The sequence below is a fragment of the Tetrao urogallus genome (genome assembly GCF_951394365.1).
Source record: "Tetrao urogallus genome assembly, chromosome: 1".
Lineage (NCBI taxonomy): Eukaryota > Metazoa > Chordata > Aves > Galliformes > Phasianidae > Tetrao > Tetrao urogallus.
Window position 1 is genome coordinate 1,762,024 of NC_136813.1, and position 22,711 is coordinate 1,784,734.

The following is a 22,711-nucleotide window of genomic DNA, read 5'->3' on the forward strand; positions in this document are numbered from 1 at the left end:
CACTGCGTGCTGGGAGAGGCCAGCCCCGCTCCCTGCACTGCACCCAGAGCCCACAGTGCCTGCCTCCTTCTTCCCAACATCAGGGCAGCATTTCCTTTTCTGGGTTTCAACATTTAGAAGGGAGGTGAGACTCTGGGTGAAAAGCTGCATTGTTCCTTGGGTCGCAGTGCCTGGAGGGTGGCTCCCAAATGCTCTCTGCCCCATCATTAACGTGAACGTACAAGTTCCTGTAATGCTTTTCTATAAAAACCTGATTTTACAACTTTTTTTCCACTGCATTTGGCCTTCTACTTGTAGAAGACAACCTCTGATCTGCACTGCTGGTGCAGCCAGCGAGATACATTCATTGGTCAGCACTGCAGGTGGATCCCCTGATCCCTCCTGCAAATCCCAGGATGGGACCAGCCTGGTTTCCTCTGCAAGCAGAGCTCCGATTTCTTGTGGAATATGGACATGGCAATGAATGGATGAGGTCCACCATGGAACAGCTGAGGCTGGCAGGGACCTCTGAGTCCCACCCAGCAGGGAGCAGGGTGCCCAGGACCCAGGGTGCCCGTGCAACCAACCCTTCCAGCCAGGACAACCATCAGCTGCACTGCAGTGCACTCACAGGATGCCAGACCTCTCTCAGACCAATGGACCAGCCAGGCTGGAGGAACTTGTCCTTTTTTTTGTTACATCTGGAAGGACTCTGGCTTCTCTCTGAACTGGACCTCGAATGTCTTATCACCAAAATGAAAAACGACAGCGTGGGTGGAAGTATGACAAAAAATAGCTTTCCTATAAGGTAATTTGATAAACCTCATCGTCCTCTAGAAAGGCAATATCGTCCACCAGTGCTACTTGGCACCCAGAGTGCTCTTCGACCGCAGCAGGTACCGATCCACCCTGACTTTCCGCCTATCCACTGTCCTGTTCTCGCTGTCGAAGATGCGCTGCAGGTGCAGGGCCAACCTCCTGTCCTCCTCCTCCTGCTGCAGCTTCTGCTCCACCTCCCGCACCAGGCGCTCCTCCAAGCCCGGCTCCCCTGCTGCGTGCCTCAGTCTTTTGACAGAGCCGTTGTGCTCCAAGTGCTTTGTTTTGCAGCGCCTCTTCCGTCCCCGTCGTAACGCTGGCGGCTGTTCACTGATGATGTTCTCGACGGAGTTGCAGGTGTTGTTCTGCACGTTGATCAGCTCGCTGTTGTTCAGGCATTTCAGCTGCTTCTTCCCCGACAGGACCCCCAGAGTGCTGCTGTCTGGTACCCCCATGACCCTTCTGCTCAGCACTTTGGGGCCCAGATTAAGACAGGATTTGTCCGTGAACACGTTGGCTTTGACGTCAGGGGCTTCGGACACACGTGCGTGCAACGGGGCTGTGTTCAATCGCATCTCTGTTTCAGCGCTGTTATCTGTTGTTAAGGCCTGGGAGTCCCTGTTCCTCTCGCTCCCCCTCTTCATCTCGCTGATAGAAGGAAGGAAATCCAGCTCAGGGTGAGGGTCTCCCGTCGCATCTGGCAGCAGCTGATCATCCTGTATCTGGGCATGTTCCTTATGGGCGATGTCAGGAAGTGTAACGTCCTCCCCGGGTTCCGAAGCCAACGACGTAAGGGTTGCTTTAGAGAGAGTCTTTTTAATCTGGCGCTCCTGAAAGATCTGCTCCCATTTTTTCAGTATTCTGGGGCTGGCCTCGTAGGTGGTGGGTTTCTGCAGGCTCCGGCTGAGGTTCCTCGGAGTGGATTTTATGATGAGAGGGCTGAGGACACGGCCGTCAGGAAGCCTTTTGGGAGGTGTGCATGGTGAGCAGACGATGGGCTTGAAGTGGTTGAGCTCTTCTGAGATGCTGTCATTGCTCTCGGGGCTGATGGATCGCTCTGGTCTGTGCAGGGCTGAGAGAGACGACGCAGGGTTGAGGAGTGGGCGCTTCTCCGCCGTCAGGTCCGGGGCAGAGAGGCAGCGGTTGTTCTGGGTGGAGGAGAGAACTCCCAGCAGAGGTGTTGATGCGCTGGTGATGGGTGGGACCTGCAAGGCAAGGTTTGGCTGCTCAACAAGCTTGTTATGGAGAAGGGAACGGGCAAATATGGGCAAGGAGAAGGGGAGAAACGTGGCATGGGGCTGCAGCTCAGCTCCTTCTCTATGCAGTCTGGTTGCAGCACATGTCACCGCCAACACCGGACATACAACACTGCCAACACAACACAGCAGCATCACAGAATCACAAAATGGTTTGAGTTAAAAGGGGCCCATAAGGCTCTGATCTTATTCCCTGCAATGCACAGGGACACTCACAGCTCCATCAGTGCTCAGAGTCCATCCCCTGACCCTGGGTGTCTCCATGAACGGGGCATCCACCACCTCTCTGAGCAACCTGTGCCTGTGCTTCACCGCCCTTACCAGAACCAAATAACTTTTCCTTCTATCCAATCTAATATCAGGGTCTCAAATTTATTTTAGTGTTAGAAATGCTCTGGGATAGGGCAAATGGCAACCCCTCTGTTGGCAAAACAACGCTGAGGAGCCCCAGCACTTTCCTGGCTGCAGGAAGCTACTCTCCTCAAAGGCAATGGTCACCAGAGGGCTCTTTGCTCCCTAGCAAGGCACAGGGGAGCAAGAATGAATATTTGGCCTGGGTTTAACACACTCCTCTATAAAAAGTTGTCTGTGTGCCAGAGGCAGATCAGTGGAACCTCCGTGAGCATTCCCCACACAGCGCCAGTGCGGGGACAATCTCTGGCAGAGCTGAAGAGCAGCATTTCTTGTCCTCTCCTAATGCTGTTCTATCTGGGATGTGCCAGAACCCACCTGTACATAAATCTGACCTAAAAGCTGCACATAGTCAAAGGTAAACGGTTCCTACTGGCTTGTTTTGGTGTCAAAACAGGTTCGTGGGACATCCCTACAGCACAGCTTTTATTGGGCCAGGCCCATACGTCACCTGCTTGAAAAAATGAATGGCCAGGGGAGGGCAGCTCAGACACAGACCCTCACTTGGAGCTCAGTCCAGTTTAGATCAGAACTGGACCAAGCTTTTAACAAGAGACTCCAGACCACGGTCCCTGCCCACTGAGACATAAGGCCTGGTGCACAGTGTAACAGATGTCATTAATTCCCTGGATCTGAGGGAAGCAAGACCAGGCCGACTCTTCCCACAGCAGAGTTCAGTGAAAGCACCAAAGAAAGTATGCTAGCACCAGGGGAGCAATGAGTTTTGCTCTACTTACGCAACTTTGAACAACTCTGAACAACTTTTTAAGCACCTCTGAATTAACAACAGGGGAGAAAGTGGGAGAAGAGAGGATTTTCTTCTCAGCTTTTATGATTTTTAACTTTAACTTCCTTTAACCGAAGCTGGGGCTTCAGCCTTGGAAAGAAAATGAATTACAAAACAAAGCAATGAAGAGAACCTTTCCAATTTCCAGCTATGCCACAACACAAACAAACAGCTCGGTAAGCTGTCTGCTCTCCTGCCCTGTAATTTCAAACCTGACAGGTTTTTATTACGAGCTGCAAGGAGATGACTGGCCCAGGGCAGTAAAACCACCACAGAACCAGTGTCTGATACAGGCAGATTGCTGGCACTGTATGACCTCAGATAAGGACGTGACACATCAAACCCTTTCTCGCCGCACGCTGTTGGGAACAGGTGGTACCTTTGTTTTGTTGAGTGGGGCTGATCTCTGCCTGCTCTTTGATCTCTCCTGGATAGTGTCATTGCAGCTCCGACTCCTTTCCACCTTGGAGGTTAGGTTCCTGTAAAGCAATTACATGAGATTGCTCTTTATCTTGGGAGCAACACGTTGAATATCCCCAGCAGAAAGGACACCTGAAACCTGGAGCTGCAGGGACCACGGCTCTGCAAGCAGAGCCCCAAACCCACAGGTGGGTGTTCGATGGGAACAGCTGGCTGCTGCCCACCTCTGTGCTGAGACCTCACGGTCTGCTGAATGAAGCCATCAACCAAAAGCAGTTGGGGTAGATGACCTCTGTAGGTCCCTTCCAACCAAACTGTTGTATATTATGCAGAAATATCACAGGTGATAGCGATAGTCTCGTGATGGGTTGACGGTTGGACCAGATGATCTTAGTAATCTTTTCCAACCTTGATGAGTTTCTGATTCTAAATAATCTTGGTAAGAGTTGGAATCGAGCCATGAGCCCTGCAGGGCTGTGGGTGCTGCCTGCATCATTTCAGGGTGATGCCACAGCACTGAGCAGATGCTGCCCAGGGTTTTGGCCACGCAAATCTCCAGCTGAAGCTGCAGATGGAATGACAGCTCTGCACCACAGCCCCCGAGTCTTCCCTAGAGCATCAGTCTATGTTCAAGGGCTCTGTGCTAAATACCCTGACACCTCTACCCCTCGTAACTAATTGAGATCAGAGTTAATGACAGCACTACAGAAGCCGTGTGCTGCTGGTGTGAAGTCACACCGCGTTACTCAGCTGCTTGCAGTGCCTCATGCAGCAGCTCTCACTGATAATTGGCTTGGGGCAGATGCTGCCTCTTAGCGTGTGTGCTGGAGATAGATCCAGCACTCAAATCTAACATAAAGAATTCTGTACTTCTGAGTTTTGTAACTTAAATCTACAGTTAGTGATTTTTCAGCTTCATGGGATGAACAGTAAATGCATGAACCCCCAGGATTTTACAGCAGGCAGGAGGTAATCACAACAGATGCTACATTTACCAATTCTTAAATTCCAGAATAGCGACTGCTTTTTTTTGGACTGCAACAACCCTTTTAATTTAATTCAAAGCATCTCAGGTACATTTGGAACAACAGCAAGAAGAACAAGACAGTTACATCTGCACATTAAGCAGCCTCAATGGAGTCTCAGCATCTTACCCTGAAAGGAAAGCAAAGGAGTAGGCACTGGTCTTGGAAACGAATGCCGACCGATGTGTTTGTTTGCCTTGGAATGGTTCTTCATTTTCTGAATCCGAGAGACGTTCAGGAAACTGAAGTCAATCAAGGAAGAGTTAGCTGACATATACGACAAAAAGAATCACTTGGAAAGTAAAGGTCTTTCTTGCAAAGGTATTAATATTCCACAAACCCCTGATGTGACGAGGCCTCCAGGATATAAACTGTGAATGCAACCTCCCTGCAGATGCACACGCTCATGCAGTTCTCTTCACTGGAGCTGTAAGAGCTCCAGTCCCCAAAGATAATAAGCACACTGCTCCTGTGTACAGCTGTGAAAGGTAGTTTAAAGATCAAGCACTGGATGAGCAGTAAACTTGAGAAAATCCTACCAAAAAGGTACGATGGCACATGAGCCATAGCCCACATAATCCTCTACCTGTAATTCTTAAGAGCATTTCCTATGGAGTCTCACAACTGGAAGGAGAAATAGGGCCACACTGTAAGGGACTTGTGGAGACAAGCTCCAGGAAAGGCTGTGTGCCACCTCTGCACGTTCAGTGCAGCTGCACCTTCAGTTGTGAGCAAACTGGGTGGAAGAAGTGGAGACAAACCTCCAGAAAGACATTTGTGGTCATGATAAACCCTCTTAGAACACAGGTCTTGTTAGTAGAAATCTTTGTGAACTGTTAGCTCGTATCCTTCAGGGCCATAGAGAAATCAGTCCTGGAAAGCATGTAGAGTCAAAGGAAGAAACATCTGAAGAAACCTAACTCCTGCTCCAGGGTTGAATCTCAGCAGTATTTCACCTGGTTGGTGTCTGTGATGTGCACTGGAAAGTACAAGCTTACTTACACACTCCTGGTTCACTTTGAGCACGAGAGAGTCATCTTTCTTCTGCTGTTCTTCCATTTTTCGCTTTCCTACTTCCACGTCATCTAGCATGAGCTTGTGAATCAGGTCCTCAGAAGCTTTTTCTTCTTGTACCTTTTCTTCTCTCAGCTGGAAACAATGACAAAAGAGACAGCATAATTGAAATGCCTTCAGTTCCACACCTGGTTGTCAATTGTGATTTTCCAAAAAAGTTTGGCCACAACATTTAATTTTGTGTCTCCGTTCCTCTGCTCTGCCTTCCTCATAAGCAATCATGGGAAGACTGTTTTCTTTCTACATCTACACAAAGCAGGGATGTCACTGCAAAACAGCAAAGGCACTAGATGCACTAGATTGCTAGATGCAATGTTTGACCGTGAGTTCTCTGCCAAACTGGTTTCTAAACTAGAGAAAAAAGCTTCTGTCTACTTGTGGATTATCACACTACAAATTAATAGGGCAGAACAATGCATATACACAATAGTTTCATGCAAGCTACAACATTTCTGTCTTCAAATGGACTGCAACACTACACACACAACTTGTCAGGTAGACAGACAGCACCACCTGAATTCACATTTGTGAGTTATGGCAATCCCCATGCCATGTAAACTTCTGCTGTTTCATGGACGTGTTGGGATGGAGGAGACCCAGAGAGACCATCCAACCCTCCGATGGCCATCAGGAGTCCCAAAGTTGCAACTTGATTTTGAATTCTCACCCGTTTTTAGTCATTTTCTCGTTACTTTTAGCACCGTGGCTGGCAGCAATTCACAAAGAACTATGAAGCAACATTGTAGAACTATGAAGCAACATTGTTTTACTCACATGTGCTGTACTACAGCACTTTATGAACCCAAACGAAGGCTGAGTGAAGGCTGAACAAGGAATCCTACAGAACTGCATGGCAGCCCCAGCAGTGTCCTGCCTTGTTTCCCATGAGCTCTGCACTGAACCGTGGTGTTGCTGCACCCCATGGACTGTGCTCCTTCCATTCACTGCCCCCTGCTTAGAAGCACAGAGTATCTCAAGTTGGGAGGAACTCCCAGCTCCATCCAACCCATGTGGCTGAGAGCAGCATCCCAGTGCTCCCTGACATCTGGTAGCTTAGGGCTGCCCTCCTGGGAAAAGCACAACTCACTGCTCAGTGGCTGCTTATAACCAGCTCAGATGGACCCTTCATTTCCATCAGCCCCTCCTGGCCAGACTGTGCCTACACAGAGGCTTCAGCCCTCCTGAAGCAAAAGATTACCCTAATGTGGTCACAGATGGATGGGCTGCGATGAGATGCTCTGTTCAGAGCCAACAAAACCCTCCTCTCCTCCTTCACACCTCTTAGAATCACGGAATCATTCAGATTGGAGAAGACTTCCAAGATCCCCAAATCCCATCCCCACCATGCCCACTGACCATGCCCCTCAGTGCCACATCCACACGGTTTTGGAGCACCTCCAGGGATGGTGACTCCCCCACCTACCTGGGCAGCCTGTGCCAGAGCATCAATGCACTTTCAGAGAAGAAATTCTCCCTAACATCCAACCTGACCCTCCTCTGGTGCAACTTGAGACCCACGACCTCTCATCCCATCACTGTTTCCTTGAAGCAGAGGCAGACCCCACCTCACTACAACCTCCTTTCAGGCAGCTGTGGAGAGAATAAGGTCTCCCCTGAGCCTCTTCTTCTCCAGACTGAACCAACCCCCCTGTCTCTTCCTTTTGAACAAGGTGTGCAGCATGCACTTGGATCCATCCGGCCACGCTGCCCAGGGTAACACCACAACACCTCTCCTCCCTCGTTTCTCAGGCCTCTCATCTCTTCCTGAACTCAGCACTTGTACATAACGCCACGAAGAGCCCACCTAGGTGCCTGGATGGAACTTCTCTTTCCACCCTACCTCTATAGGTGGGCCTCCTCGACGAGTCTGGCCTCTGGTTGTCAGCAGCAGGTCTGCGCTGCTGTTTCACAGTTGTCCTCAGCACAAGGATCCACAGAATGGTTGGACTGGACGGGACCTTAAAGATCATCCAGTTCCAACCTCCTGCTCTGGAATTACAGTTCTGTTTCTGCCCCACAGCTCAGTGTGGGATCTCCTCGTGGTTTCCCACCTTCCTGCTAAGACAGCAGCATCCTTCTGCCTCCCAGTGCCGATGGAAATAAGGGCACAAAGCTTTCCTGGGGTTCGTGCAGTTGCACTGCAGCCCAGTTAAGAGAAAAGAGTCGGTGACACTGCAACAACAACCGGCTTTTCAAAATATATATGCTCTCTTTTTCTTCCCTTTCTCAAGGTTAACAAAATAAGCATGGATGTGTGAGCGACCCCATCTCAGAAGCTGAAGAAAGAAAACCGGGTTTGCAGCGCACTGCACAAAAAGCAAAGTGTAATTTTGAGATGAGGAAGGATCCAAATTCTACTGAATCTGAACCTACAGGGATGAGCGAGGGAGGAGGAGGAGGAGAAGGCACAAAGCAGCAAAAAGCCTCATCTGGGTGATGGTGGGTGTGTAGCAAATGGTTCCAAAGACAGATTTTGCTTCTGGTTTAGCGATGCTTGAAGACACATCTTCGAAATCCTGATCTATTAATAATGTGAAGCGAGAACATCATCTGACTGAGAGAGATTACTGCCATGTGACTGAGCCATGGGTAGTGCAGGACTCTGCTGCACATTTTGTGAGGTTTCTGCAGTGTTTTTGTGCTTTGAGAGGCCCCTCTGGAAGTATCTGAAGCAAAGGGTCGCACTGAGGCTCGTCATAAAGATGACTGAAATCCCACCCAACACTTCCATCCCTTCCATATGAATGGAAGGAGCTAGATGGGAATCTTGGCTTTTTCTCCAACATACAAAATCATACCCAACTCCCAAGCATAAAGCCACAGGCTTACATAACAACATGTAGGAAGGAATATCTAAGAACTGTAGGCAAACCTATAGGACAGCAAGTTGAAGGTGCAAGCACAAGGTGCCACATGCATCACCGGGAGGCAGTCATTTCACAAAGGGGGGGTAAAAAAACATGGCATAAAAGGAAAACAATTCTTGTCCTGCAGGTAGGAAGCAAGTGCTTGACTCTGAAAGCCAGATCACCCAGTGCCGAGAAAATCACACCACAAGATGATCCACTTCCACTAAGTTTCTCCCTGCAGAATGATGGTCACTACTTTGGTTTTAACTGCATGAGGAGGGAAGGAGGTTCAAGGCTTTGGAAAACATTTAACGGGGGATGCAAAAGCTGCTGGAAAGCTGAAGACAACAAAGGTTGTCCTCATGTCACCACCATGTGACACCACGTGCCTCCAGACAGAGGAAAACCCAGTTACACACCAGCTTTGGTCCCCAAATCTGAGCCCTCTGCATTCTGATTTCCCCTGAAAATCACGGGCACCATGCGACTCTTTCTCCCAAGAGTTAAAAGAGCCAAGAGTTAAGATTTTGCCTGATGCAAGGGAAAAGCTGGAATTTCTGCTGTGATGATGGAACAGAAACCCCTCTCCCATCTCTCCGTGAGCAAAAAGGGGAAGCCAAGAGCCAAACATCCTCAAAACGCCAGAGGAACGTTCAAGCATCTCCTTTACACAGATGGGGAAGTGAGAGGTGCTGGTGCACATTTGTGTGGCATCTCCTTGCTGAAGTCAAGCAGCAGATGCAGAGACTTCTGCAGCCTGCCACCAGCTGACTGTGACTCAGACAGCTTATCTGAACTTGGTTTGTTGCACGTGAAGTTAGTCATTGTGTGATCAGAATAAGGAAATGGTGAGAAAGGACCCACAAGCCAGGAAGGCTGTCCTGCAGAGATGCTGTACAGGAGTTACACGGGAGAGAAGATGGTTTAATCCCTGCAGGAATCATAGAATAAAATCATAGAATAGAATAACAGAACTATAAAGGGTGGAGAAGACCTCCAAGATACCCAAGTCCAATCCCAGCCCACCCCCACCATGCCCACTGACCGAGTCCCTCAGTGCCACATCTGCCCTTTATCTGAACACCTGCAGGGATGGTGACACCAGCACCTCCCTGTGCCAACACATTACTGCTCTTTTGGAGAAGAAATTTTCCCCAGTCTCCAACCTGAACTTCCCCTGATGCAACCTGGGGCCGCTACCTGCAGATCTCAACCAGGCTGGAGGCACCTGAAGAGCATCGTCCCAGTTCAGCACAGCAAGCCTACGTGCAGCTGGGGGCACAAAAGCCTCCTCTGATCACAACAAGAACTTCCCCACAAGCAGAAATTAGAAGTTCTGCCTCAGAAACCAGGAAAACCTGCAGAAACGATGAGCTGGCTCCCAAATCACGGTGGGAATTCTCTCACTCAGTTACCAGGATGTTCATAATACCCTGGCAAAGTCTGCAGCTAATACCTACATGAAAAGCTTGCTTTTTTCTTTAAGTAGAACAGATCTGTCCTCCAGGTTCCAGCAAAAATAAATTCAATTGCCAAATACAGTGATGCACGTTTAAGTTAATTAATAAACCAGACTTTTGTTTCTAAGTGCTCAGTCTTGCACTGCTGCCTAACCCAACAACTCTTCAACAAAGCATCTCAGTGTTGCTAAAAGAGCCACAGCACCCGACAAACACAGCACAGTCTACCCAGCACAAGTAGGCCGGACCAAAAAAGTTTCCATTCCTTACCATCAATTAACCAAAGGTTGCAATCAAAGTGATCTTAATGAGGCTGCACTACTAATTGCGTGGAGAAGAAGGAGAGAAAACCCTTCCCCTTTTTAAAATTCCACCTAATTCATCTGTGATTTTAATACAGGCATTCCCTGAGTAGCTGTTTACCTGAAACACCACCTAAGCTGTACTTTCCTGCTTAGTCAGTGTACGAGGTTATCTTTCCATCTAAACATTCCAGCTCTTCCTACGTTGTCGAGACCTTCAAACAAAAGCCCAAAGAAAATGTTATCAGTGACAAATCTGCTCCTTCTCCCCAGCAGGAAACCCAACAGTGGGGAACATCCCAAAGCAGAACGCATCATGGTGCTGCTCCAGCAGTACTGTGCAGGAGTCCAGGAACACAGCAGGAGCACAGTTATGGGATTCAAGCAACTGGGACTGGAAATGATCAGATGCTTAGCTACAGCAGTCCTTGCTTTTGCCATGGTGTTTCTTGCTTCAAATTTCTGTCCATGACAAGCCATTGGAGGCATTTCATAGAATCACAGAATCATGGAATCATGGCATATCTGGGATGGAAGGGGAGCTTAAAGCCCCTTCCAGCCTCACTCTTACTGTGGGCTGGTTGACCCCACCAGCTCAGGCTGCCCAGGGCCCCATTCATGGCCTTTGGCACCTCCAGAATGGGGCTCCCACAGCTCTGTGCAGCCCATGTCAGAGAATTTCAGGGACTTAGATTCAAACAATCCCTTTTTTTAAACGTACTAAAAGCAAAATTCTCTACAGAATTGCCTCCAGGGATACAGATGCTCTCACAAACCCTTTATAATCGAGGTCCACCAAGGACTGTCCATCTCCAGGCTCTGGAAGGCAGCCCAGGGCAGCAGGAGCTGGCTTCTGCACGCCTGGCTGCTGCCAACACCTCCCTGAGCTGGCTGAGCAGCAAAAAGGGAATAAATGACCTTTGTTACAGAGCAGGGATGAAAAGCCCTTCGAGCTTCCTTACAGGTAGGATGGCATTCCTGCTGGAAATCCATGTGATTCTGGAAGAAAAGCTGCAGTTACACTGAGTACTCTACCTTCCTTAGCTGGCTTTCATATTCTTCTCGAAGTTCCCCCGCTTTGCTTAATTTGATGGGTGCTCTGAATATAAAATCTGAAAAAAGAAGGGAGAAAGGAAGCACATTTAATGCAGGCTGTTGGGCCACCCATCTTTGCTCCTCCTGTGCCCCACTGCCTGCAAAAGGTTTTTGCAAACGGCGCTGGTAATGTGGGCAGCAGGCAATGCAGCTGTGTTGGCTTTCCCCAGCACAACTATACCCACATTGCTGGTTTAGGGAGTGTTTTCTGTCCCAAAACACCACCAGTAAGTTGGCCCTAAGAGATGATTTCCAATGTGGAAGCGAGCACACGGCCGGCACTTCTACTTTGCTGCAATTTGCTTGTTTTGCCACCAAATACCTCAGCGTGTGTTTGCCTGTCAGCTTGAGCCTGCAGGCACAGCCCAGGACCTCAATACAGCCCCAAGCTGATGGCTGAATGCATCTTCTTGGCTTTTAAATTCACCAACAAAACCCCCATAGCTGAACTCCCAGTGATGAAGCGATGGAGTGGGAACACAGCCAGTGCCCACATGTACCAAACCACATGGAACTGCTGCATGGTTTGCTTGCTTCGAAAGGGAACAAACCTCTTGCAGTGGAGTACAGACTTTGAAAAAGCTTCCATTCCCTCTTGCAAGAGCTCACGCCATAAAGGAAAGTGCCATGCTGGTGCTGCCATGTGCGATGATGGCTCTGTGCCCACACTGATCGCATCCTTGAGCTCCCTGTGGATGTCATCAGGTTGAATTTCCATCTGCAGCGTGCCCGCAGCAACCAACAGCTCCTGGTGGGTGCTTTAGGTTGGCATCAGATCTTATCCTCCCAGCTAAAAAGGTGTTTCCTCCCTCCAGGGTCATAAAAGCATGTGGGTTAACCTGGGGAGACGAGCAAGCCGTAGCGATAGTCCCATCACTTGCTTCAGCTCAGCAAGCCAGAAGAGATCCTAAATGATGAGACGCTTATAAAGTTCTGCTGGTTTAGCTAATGCACCCAGGTGGGGGCAATTCCAGGTCCAGCATCACTATGCAGTAACTGGCATCTCTCATAGAGACTTAAAAAAAAAGACAGAGAGCCCAAATTCCTAACTGTTGTTAATAGAAATGCAAAAAGAGACATTATGAATAGGGCACGTTGAACGCGTCTCTGCTCCCCTGGGCCTTCAATCCTACATCCTCCTTGTCCCCACAAACACCCACAGTGTGTTCTACACCTCTGCTTCATCATATCCTAGTTTTGGGTGCCACCATTAATCCCAGTTGGAAGTGCTGGCTCGATGCTGCCCTATGTGCTGCCAAGCAGAACGATGGCCATGTGTGAGAACTCGAGCAAATGCCTCTTGGTTGGTTTTGCAACAGAATTCCTGCCTGGTTCTTCTCCTGAAGGAGCTGCAGAGGAGCAGGGATGGTCTCTGAGTGAAGGGCTGCAGGGAAAGGCTGGCACTGGGATGTGGGCTTTGCTTTGAGGATGATATTCACACCAAAACCACAAGTCAGCATCAGCATCTGTTCCTCCAAAAGTTGGCCCTGCAGCCAGGCACTGTTCATCTGCACTCCTGAGCGGCACTTGGAGAAAATTCCATGCAGATGGAATATGAAGATGCTAAAATAGCCACCTCAGTGCAGAAAGCCTTTGGTTCCTTGTCCTGCAGCCAAAGCTCCAGTCTAGGCGACCTTTAGATGTCCCTTCCAACTCATCTGCTTCTACAGTTCTGTGATTGCATGGGCTCTGCTGCTTGGATAGATGCTGCCATCTCCTCTTTTCCCCTTTGCTCCTAGCAGAAACAATCAAAATCTTGAGATTTTCACAGCTTTTTGTTCCCGCTTCCAGCAGTTGCTATTCTGCTTTGTGGAATGAGATCTTGATGCTTTTGAAACACAGAGCAAGTTTTCTGGCCGTGAATGCAGAGAGGCTTGGAAACAGGTTTCTGATGGGAGTAATTAACTCACTCAAAGTGGTTTATTAAGTAATTATGTAAAGATATGCCAGTGGAACGCTTCATATAGATCATAAACAGCCTTATGAGGACACAGAAAGGAATATTCAGGGAAGATTTCCCCCTTGTTCCTGTCCCCAACCACTGTATGTGAACAACTCGCGTTAATTCAATCTCACCTCCATCACTGTAGGATAATTAGGGGGCAAGGGGTAAAGAAGTAATGATAGGAGTACATCTCCCAGGGGTGAGTGGTATTTTTGCACCCGCCGTAGACATGGAGACATTCACCCTTTTTCTTTATTGAGAAAATGAAGGGTCTGGCAGCATTAGGGGGGATGTGTGTACTTCAGAGCAGCCTTCATACACGCACTACGCTATCGCTGTCCACATCTCACTCTGCACAGAAGTGCATAAAGAAACAAGACAAAACGAGAGATCAGGAATCCAGCATGGTACAAAGAACTTAAATACTGGCTTCACACCTCTGTGGATAAAGAAGAACAGGCTGGGAGGCAGGCCTGTCACACGAGGTTTCCTCGAGTGGCTTTTCCCAGCTTGGCTTCCAGTTCCTGTGATAGCTGGGAATAGGATAATCTTGATCCCAGCATATGAGTAACAAAAAGGCTTTGCCTTTTCTACTCAGAATCACACAAAACCCCATACCAAGCTAGTCTGGGTATAACCATTACTGCAAAGGAGCACAGCGCTCATCCAGCTCCAAGCCCTGCTGTGTGCAGGTCACCAACCAGCAGCCCAGGCTGCCCAGAGCCACATCCAGCCTGGCCTTGAATGCCTGCAGGGATGGGGCATCCACAGCCTCCTCGGGCAACCTGTTCACATGACCTTTGTTGGACAGCCTTAAATTAAACACATGCCATCAAGCTGCCGTGCATCACCCATGCTGGAAGAAAGCAATGTGCTGCATTGAGTGGATGTGGGATCACGTCACTGCTGTTCACATGGTGTGGAAAGACTTTATCGTGACTGCACTGTGCTCTTGGGGAAAAATAAAGCTGGAGACAGGCCGCAGAAATGGCAGGAAATGAAGGAACCACCAGGAAATGCTCAAGACTGGTGTAGGCCGGCAGGCTGAAAGGGAAACCGCGGCCAAAACACTCAGAGGAAGGATGAGGAAGTCATGCTCCAGGCCTGGCAATTAAAACCACCCTCTTATAAAGGGATCAGTTATTAATTGCTTTGCACAGCTACTGGGCAGGAGAGGAACAAAGGCAACCAACTGATTTTACAACAAAGGAGATTTGGATTAGATAGCAGGCCAAGTTTTCCACGCGTTCAGATCCTTAAACAAAGGTGGCCATGGAACCCCTAATGGAGGTGTCTTCACTGATGGATGACTCACGTGTCCATGAGGAGTGACTGAGGCACATCCATCCCACCATGGTAGGAAGCAGCAGGCTTCCCACGACCCTTCCAGGAACACCTGCTGCTCTCTTGCACAAGTCTTCTCTGCCCCTTGACCACCTTATTACCACCCCTAATCAAGCTCTTTCCTCAAAAATTGAATTTCTGCTCCTCTGCTCACTTCTCCTTCGGTTCTCCACTCTGCTCCTCTGCTCACTTCTCCAAGTTCCTGCAGGATATCTACAATGTCTGATGGTAACATCAGGAGTGAGAGGCAGAAATTGACACACGTGGGCGCAGCTGGTCTTACGCTGCCTGAGACGACAAAGGTGAGTTCTCATCTGCTTTTCCTTCCACAAGATTCTTTCTGTCTTGATGCCAGGTAGACTGCTGTCCTTGGAGAACACCGAGCATCCTTATTTTCCTGCAGTCTGGCCTAAGCAGCTCACCAGGAGCATGGTCCATGTGTGTCTGTTCATCTCGTCTGGCTGAATCTTCCAGCACCCACTGTCTCCACGTCCTGCCCTGCTCCCAGCCTCCCATCTGCTGCACCTATCTGTTTCCAAGGCTTTCAACAGACAACTGTTTGGCTACGAGAAATCTCACTCAGCCAAGTACTACCTTTAAGCATTAAAGCATTACCCTGTATCACTGCATCTTCAGTTCAAAATCTGCTCTTACAGCAGCAGCCACGGGTGCGTTTCCAGATGCAACTCATCACCAGAGATGCCCATGCAGCAGGGAGATGGACCACAGGACCCACAGGCCAACCCAGATCCTTCTAGTTGGGCAGCTGGAGGCCACCAGATGGCACAGGGGCTCTAAGGGCAGACAGGTCACCTTCGCCCCGCTCACCTCCAGCCACTTCTGTTGGGCAAGTGTCACAACAAGGACTTTGTCTTCATACCTGTTTGTACAGCACACAAGCCCTGATCCCAGCTGCAGCCTCCACAAGTCCACTGTTACGCAGGAATGCCAGTGAAGGATACAAAACAAGACTGGAAATCAGAAGCAGTCAGTCAGCGTAAGCTGGAATAATCCAGCTATGTCAAGAAGTAGCATCTTTCATAGGCTTGTAATACTTAAAAAAAGATATTAAAAAGTAGTTTCCCAAATTAGTTCTGTGGATTTCAAGTAATACAGTTCAGCATATCAGCTTCTTGCATGTTTGATAACAGAATGGTGAAGCTGGGGGCACCTCTGGTCCCTCTGCCACCCAGAGCAGGATGCCCAGTGCCACATCCAGGTGCCTTTTGGAGATCACCAAGGAGAAGACCTCAGCCCCACTCTGGTCCCTGTGCCAGTGCTTGGTTACAGGACAGTAAAAAAAAAAAAAGTGTATTCTTATGTGGAATAGAACTTCTTGTGCTTTAATTCATGCCTGCCACCAGGTACCATAGAGAAGAACCTGGCTGCACTGCCCTTACTGCCTACTCTCAGGTATCTGTGCACAACTGGAGGTCCTCCTGAACCTTCACCAGAACCAACAATTGAAACAGCAAAAGGCAAAGTGACACGACATGCAACCAGAAAAGCTCCTACAAGCACATCACAGCAAAAGGCAGACTAAAGAAAACATCATTCTGCTGCTTGGTGGGCATGGTGCTGATGCCAAAGGACGTGGAAAAATGCTGAGATGCTCAATGCCTCCTTGCCTCAGTCTACATGGAACAGCCCCAGCAGCCTCAGGTCCTGGGAAAGCCTGGAGCAAATAAGACTCACCCATGCTGGAGCAATGATCATTTTAGGGAATTTAACAGACTGGAGGCACATAAGACCATGGGACCTGATGGGTAGCACTTGTGTGCTGAGATTTGGCCAACGTCTTTGTAAGGCTGCTCTCAATTGTCTTTGAAAGGCCATGGTGACCAGGAGAGATCCTTGGAGCTCTGAAGAAAGCCAATGTCACTACTCTGACATTCCATCTCGACAATGAGATGGAATGACCAGCTGGTCAGCCTCGTGATATCAGAAAGGTGGTGGAGCAAATGATCCTGGAAAGCATTTTCAGGCACATGATGGACAAAAAAGTGACTGGGAGCAGTCAGCAGGGATTTACAAAGAAGGCAGGTTTAACTGATGTGGTAGCCTTCTGTGACGAGGTGACCACCTTGGTGGATGGGGGCAAAAAAGGATGTTGCTTGCCTCGACCATGAAGGGCCGTGAAGAACAGAGAAATATAAAACAACCCAGGTTGGAAGGGACCCACAGGGATCACTGACCCCAAGCCCTGGCTATACACAGCATCCCCAAACCCCAACCCTATGGCTGAGAGGTGTCCCAGTGCTCCCTGAGCTCTGGCAGATGAGGGCTGTGCCCGCTGCCCTGGTAGCTGTGCCATGCACACTGTTTTCCAGGGCAGAACCTTTTCCTCACTGCCACCTGACCTCCCGTGATGCAGCTCCATGCTGTTCCCTCGTTCCACTATATGAATCAGAGTGGTCAAGCGTTGGCACAAGTCGCCTGGAAAGGCTGCAAAGTCTCCATCCTTGGAGAGGGTCAAAACCCACCTGGACATGGTCCTGGCAGCCTTCTTCTGGTGGTCCTACTTGAGCAGAAGGCCCCAGGGGCGGCTGCCAACCCCAGCTAGTCTATGACCACGATAAACCTGGCTGTAGTCGAAATAAAGTGCATCCCCTGCTCTCTCTGCTTCTAGTAGGCTACCATTTGTAATCTTCAATTTCCACACTATTAGCATGACTCACAGAACAAGCAGTCAATTAGCTTTACAGCTTTCAGTCTGATGCAGCCACCTGGTGCTGCTTCAGGACAGGCCTGATCTTACCAGGAACACCATTCCAGACGAGAGCTCATTTTAGCTCACCTCATTAACCGTTAATTGAACCACTCCACAGCCTTCAGCACAACCATACGTCGGCAATTCCACGCAGAGCACAGCAGTTTGTCCAGCACTTGGGTAACACCACAGGCACATCCCTGTTCGGATGCACTCTCCACGTTTCTCCATGCTAAGATCCCCTGCCGTTCCCTCCAGTACATTTTCAGAGTTTTAGGAGGTTCAGAAAGAAAATGACTACCGATGTGACTGCTGCAAAACACACGCATCTCGGGTAATGCGAGACAAGCAGAGACTTGAAATTAATTTGTTTTTAAATGTAAGTGTTCCTGCAGCGTGGCTGGATATTCCCATGCAGGCCAGGCCAGGGCAAGCACCGTCTTGGTGGGAGGTTTTGGGGAGGAGCGTGGCTCGGCGGCGGTCCGTCCTCCAGCTGCTTGGCGCAGCTCGCTGCCAGACAGCCCTTCTATTCATCACATCCAGCAAATCCTTCCGAATTCGCTTCCAGTGGAGGTTAGTGGGGTGAGTTCAAACCACCAATTTAAGCCGTTTATGCTCATCTTGCCAATTTCTCCCGCGGCGAATGAGAGGGTGCTGACACATGCATGAGGCGGGAGCCCAGAGGTGAGGAGTGGCTGGGGCAGAGCTCAGCTGGTTTGTGGTGTCCATCTGGAGCTCAACGCAGAGCTTCCAGCGGCGGAGAAGCGCTCGTGGTGATGCAGATGATCTGTGCCAACACTGCTGCATCGTCCCCCGGAGCGTCACACTGTGCTGTCAGTGCAGACAGCCTGCTCTCCATACAGGGAGGAAATGCCTTAAAAAAAATAAAACCTCGGAAATGATGGACTTTCTGTCAACAAAGACTGGGACGTCCCTCAAACACAAGAGCTTTCCTCTTGCGATGCAGCAGGAATTCATCCGGTGTTTACAACCCCTGCAGGTTTCCTCTGTAACCATTAACTATTTGGGCAATGCTATTACAAAATAACTGGCTGCTGGCCACTGGATGATCCAAACTGGTGCCACCTTGGCCATGTGACACTGTCCCCACTCGGGACTGCCCAGTTCCTCCCGGTGCCAACAGTGAGGGAAAATAATGGGTCCTCCTGTCACTGGCACTGCCCTGGAGAAGGGGATGAAGTGTTCTCCCATCACCAGTGCCTTTCCGGAGAAGGAAACGGGTCCTCCTATCGCTGCTGTTGTCTTGGGGAAGGGGACGGGTCCTCCTGTCTCCAATATCTTTGCCGGGAATGGGAAGTGTCCTCTTGTCAGTGGCACCTTCCCAGGGAAGGGGATGGGTCCTTCTGCCACCAGCGCTGCCTTGGGGAAGCGGATGGGTTCTCCCACCTCTGGTGCCATCCTGGGCAAGGGGATGGGTCCCACTGTCACCACGTTCTTTCCAAACAAGGTGACAGATGCTACAGTCTCCTACATTGCCCCAGGGAAGCGGACAGGCCCCTTCATCACCAGTGCTTCCCCAAGGAAGAGGACAGCAGTCTGAAAGCTCTCACCCCAGGCCGTGAACAGAGCTAACTCCAGATATCAGGAGGATTACCCCTTCCCCACACCCTCTGCCTGCAGGCGGTTGACCACAGCCCCTCCACACAGCGCAAAGCTGAGCCCCTACAACTCATCACACCTCCCACCGCCCAGCCGAGCCTCCGCGCACCGCCCCCTCCCATAGAGCCCCGCCTCCTCTCACACAAGCCCCGCCCACCGTGCAACATGGCCACGCCCCCCTTGTGGCCCCGCCCAGCGCCTCCCCGCACTCCCCCCCCCCCCCCCCCCCGCTGCCGCCGCGGCGGTTGGGGCCGAGGAGGGGGGAGGGGAGCAGAGGGGAGGGGCAGGAGCCGCCGCCGCCGCCGCCGCACCTGGGTCCGGCGGCCGCTGCTCCGCGCCGCCTCCTCCTCCTCCTCCTCCTCCTCCGGCGGCCGTCGCGTCGGTGCGGGCCCGGTTGGCAAAACGGCTGCGGCAAAGCGGGCAGCGCAGGGCCGGGCCCTGCAGGCAGCGTTGAAAGCAGGCGAGGCACAGCGAGTGGCGGCAGGGCGGCGTCACCGCCTCCCCCAGAGCCTGGCGGCACGCCGAGCACTCCGCCTCCGCCTCCTCCTCCTGCTCCTCCGCCCCGGCCCGCCCTCGCCGCCTCCGCCGCCCGCCCCGCCGCGCACAGCCCGCCGCCCGGCTCCCGGGGCCCGCCGCCGCCGCCGCCATCTTCCCGCACTTTGAAGGGACAGAGCGCTGAGGCGAGGCCACGCCCCTCATGCATTATGCACGAGGCGATGTATAGTCATGAGGCAGCACCGCCCCGTATCGGCCCCGCCCTCGTGGTGGCACCTCCCACCTCATTGCATATTCATGCCACGAGTAAATAAGTAGGGATCTCGCCGGGTCTGTTCAGTGGGCGCGAATGCTCTTGCGGAAGGAGGTTGGGTGTAGGTTGAGGCTCCCAGCGCGATGCCGTCCCTCTGTGGCCCTGTATCTTTGCATATACCGTACAGAATCCCCTAATCCTTTTCTACGTTGATTCGCTGTCGCTGCTCACTTTTGTGCTCACAGAATCCCCAAGGTTGGAAAAGGCTTTCGATGGGTGGACCACTCAACGCTGGCTGGACGGTGGCACCGTGGGCAGCAGCTCAGTGTTCAGGTGCAGAGCAGTGCTGAGTGCTGCTCCTCAGGGCTGGGAGCTGGGAGCAGGGTTAGCGAACATCTCTGTGGGTGACACGGGCAGCGGGATCGAGTGCAGCCTGAGCACTTTGCAGATGGCACCAAGCCGAGCGGCGTAAGTCAACGCACCAGAAGGAAGGGATGCCATGCGGAGGACCTGGGCAGCATGGAGAGGCGGGTCCATGCCAACCTTGTGGAGTTCAACAAAGCCAAGTGCCTTCCCAAAGCCAGGTGCAATCCCAAGCACAGACAGAGGTCGGGCAGAGAATGGCTTGAGAGCAGCCCTGAGGAGAAGGATTTGGGGCAGTCGGTGGATGGAAGCCTCAACGCCAGCCGGCAATGTGCGCCGGCAGCCCAGAAGGCCAATGGTATCCTGGGCTGCGTGGAGAGCCCCAAAAGGTTCCCGAGAAAGATGTCACGAGATGGAAGCAGTAGACGAGCTCAATGAGACAAGCATTCTGTTCTGAAGGTTATTTTAATTGTTTAGATGCTCTGCTCAGCTTCAAGCAAAGACGAGGTGAGCACAGAGCAGCTGCCTTTGTTTTCGAGAGCATCCCTGTGTGTGTGGGTCCATGCTGGGGTCCGTAGGTGGGATGTGCTGGGAAGCTGCCACTGTCCATGCAGGGTGGATCCTCAGGCTGCCTGCAGGAGCGCAGAGCAGTGCAGAACAGGGCAGGTGCTTTCTTCCTGCTTCGGTCGGTGCCTTGGCCAGGTGCAGACACGGGTTGTAGGGCAGAGGCTGTGGTGCTTTGGTTGTGTGTGTGTGCAGAAGTCTTTCTGCAAGGCAGAGGGGAAGAAAGGCAGAAAGGAGCAGCCTCCTGCCCTGCTGCCCTGCGCTGCTGCCCCCTGCACAGCCCTGCTCACCGGGTTGCTGCTCTGCCAGCCATTTCCATGGCCGTGTGGGGCTGCCTGTGTCCCCAGGGCTGTATTGGAGGCACGGAGAGCAGATGGAGAGCTGAGGACAGGCGCGTGTCCTCCTCTGGTTCCATCTTGGAGCGGATGCCCTTCTGCAAGGCAGTGGGGAAAGCAGGCAGAAAGGAGCAGCCTCCTGCCCTGCTGCCCTGTGCTGCCCTCCCCTGCACAGCCCTGCTCACCGGGTTTCCGTCCCCAGGGCTGTGTGGAAAGGCCACTGCAGTCATTGCCAGCACCTGGTCCGGTGCCAGCACCTGGAGTGGGGTCGGACTCAGCACAGCAGCACAAAATGTTGGGGTGATGGCAGGGGGATTTTTGGGAGCTTCCCTGGTCCTTTAGGAACACAACAGGCTCCAGTTTGGGGCAGACTTATCTTTTTTGTGGGACAGCAGCACTTTGGGTCATCTGGTGCCAATTGTGCTGGGCTGTCCATCTGCAAGGCAGAAGGGGATGGAAGGATGAAAGGAGCAGCCTCCTGCCCTGCTGCCCTGTGCTGCCCTCCCGTGCACAGCCCTGCTCACCGGGTTGCTGCTCTGAAAATGGTTTCCTTGGCCATTTGGTTCACCAGTGCCACGTTGACACAGGCACTGTGGTCTGCAGGTCTGGTGCCAGCACCTGCAGTGGGGTCAGGACTCAGCAAAGCAGCACCAAAAGTTGGGGTGAGGGCAGGAGGATTTTTGGGAGCTTCCCTGATCCTGTACGAGCACGACAGGGTCCAGTTTGGGGCAGACTTATCTTTTTTGTTGGACACCCGCTTTGCAGGGATGAGCTGCAGCACTTTGGATCTTGTGATGCCATTTTTTGGGGGGCTGTCCATCTGCAAGGCAGAGGGAAAGGAAGGAAGAAGCCAGCAGCCTCCTGCCCTGCTGCCCTGTGCTGCCGCCCCCTGCACAGCCCTGCTCACCGGGTTGCTGCTCTGCCAGCCATTTCCATGGCCGTGTGGGGCTGCCTGTGTCCGCAGGGCTGTATTGGAGGCATGGAGAGCAGATGGAGAGCTGAGGACAGGCGTGTGTCCTCCTCTGGTTCCATCTTGGAGCGGATGCCCTTCTGCAAGGCAGTGGGGAAAGCAGGCAGAAAGGAGCAGCCTCCTGCCCTGCTGCCCTGTGCTGCCCTCCCCTGCACAGCCCTGCTCACCGGGTTGCTGCTCTGAAAATGGTTTCCGTGGCCATTTGGGTCACCAATGCCACGTTGACACAGGCACTGCGGTCTGCAGGTCCGGTGCCAGCACCTGGAGTGGGGTCAGGACTCAGCCAAGCAGCACCAAAAGTTGGGGTGAGGGCAGGGGGATTTTGGGGAGCTTCCTTGGAGCTATAGGAGCACAGCGGGCTGCAGTTTGGAGCTGACTTATCTTTTCTGTAGGACAGCAGTTTGGAGGGCTGAGCTGCAGCACTTTGGGTCACCTGGTGCCATTTTTGGGGGGCTGTCCATCTGCAAGGCAGAGGGAAAGGAAGGAAGAAGCCAGCAGCCTCCTGCCCTGGTGCCCTGTGCTGCCCTCCCCTGCACAGCCCTGCTCACCGGGTTGCTGTCCCCAGGGCTGTGAGGAAAGGCCACTGCAGTCAGCAGGTCCGGTGGCAGCACCTGGAGTGGGGTCAGGACTCAGCACAG

The 22,711-nt window shown here is 51.7% G+C and overlaps 1 protein-coding gene across 1 annotated transcript; it reads right to left on the reverse strand.

The window, feature by feature from the left end:
* Positions 1-839: 839 nt before the first annotated feature.
* Positions 840-19,741, reverse strand: RNF169 (ring finger protein 169; the record flags this gene model as incomplete). The annotated part of the gene is made up of 6 exons (XM_079541147.1): positions 840-2,000; positions 3,629-3,728; positions 4,824-4,936; positions 5,697-5,843; positions 11,415-11,491; positions 19,405-19,741. The coding sequence occupies 6 exons, from the start codon at positions 19,739-19,741 to the stop codon at positions 840-842; spliced, it is 1,935 nt and encodes a 644-aa protein (XP_079397273.1).
* Between the last annotated feature and the right edge of the window lie 2,970 nt (positions 19,742-22,711).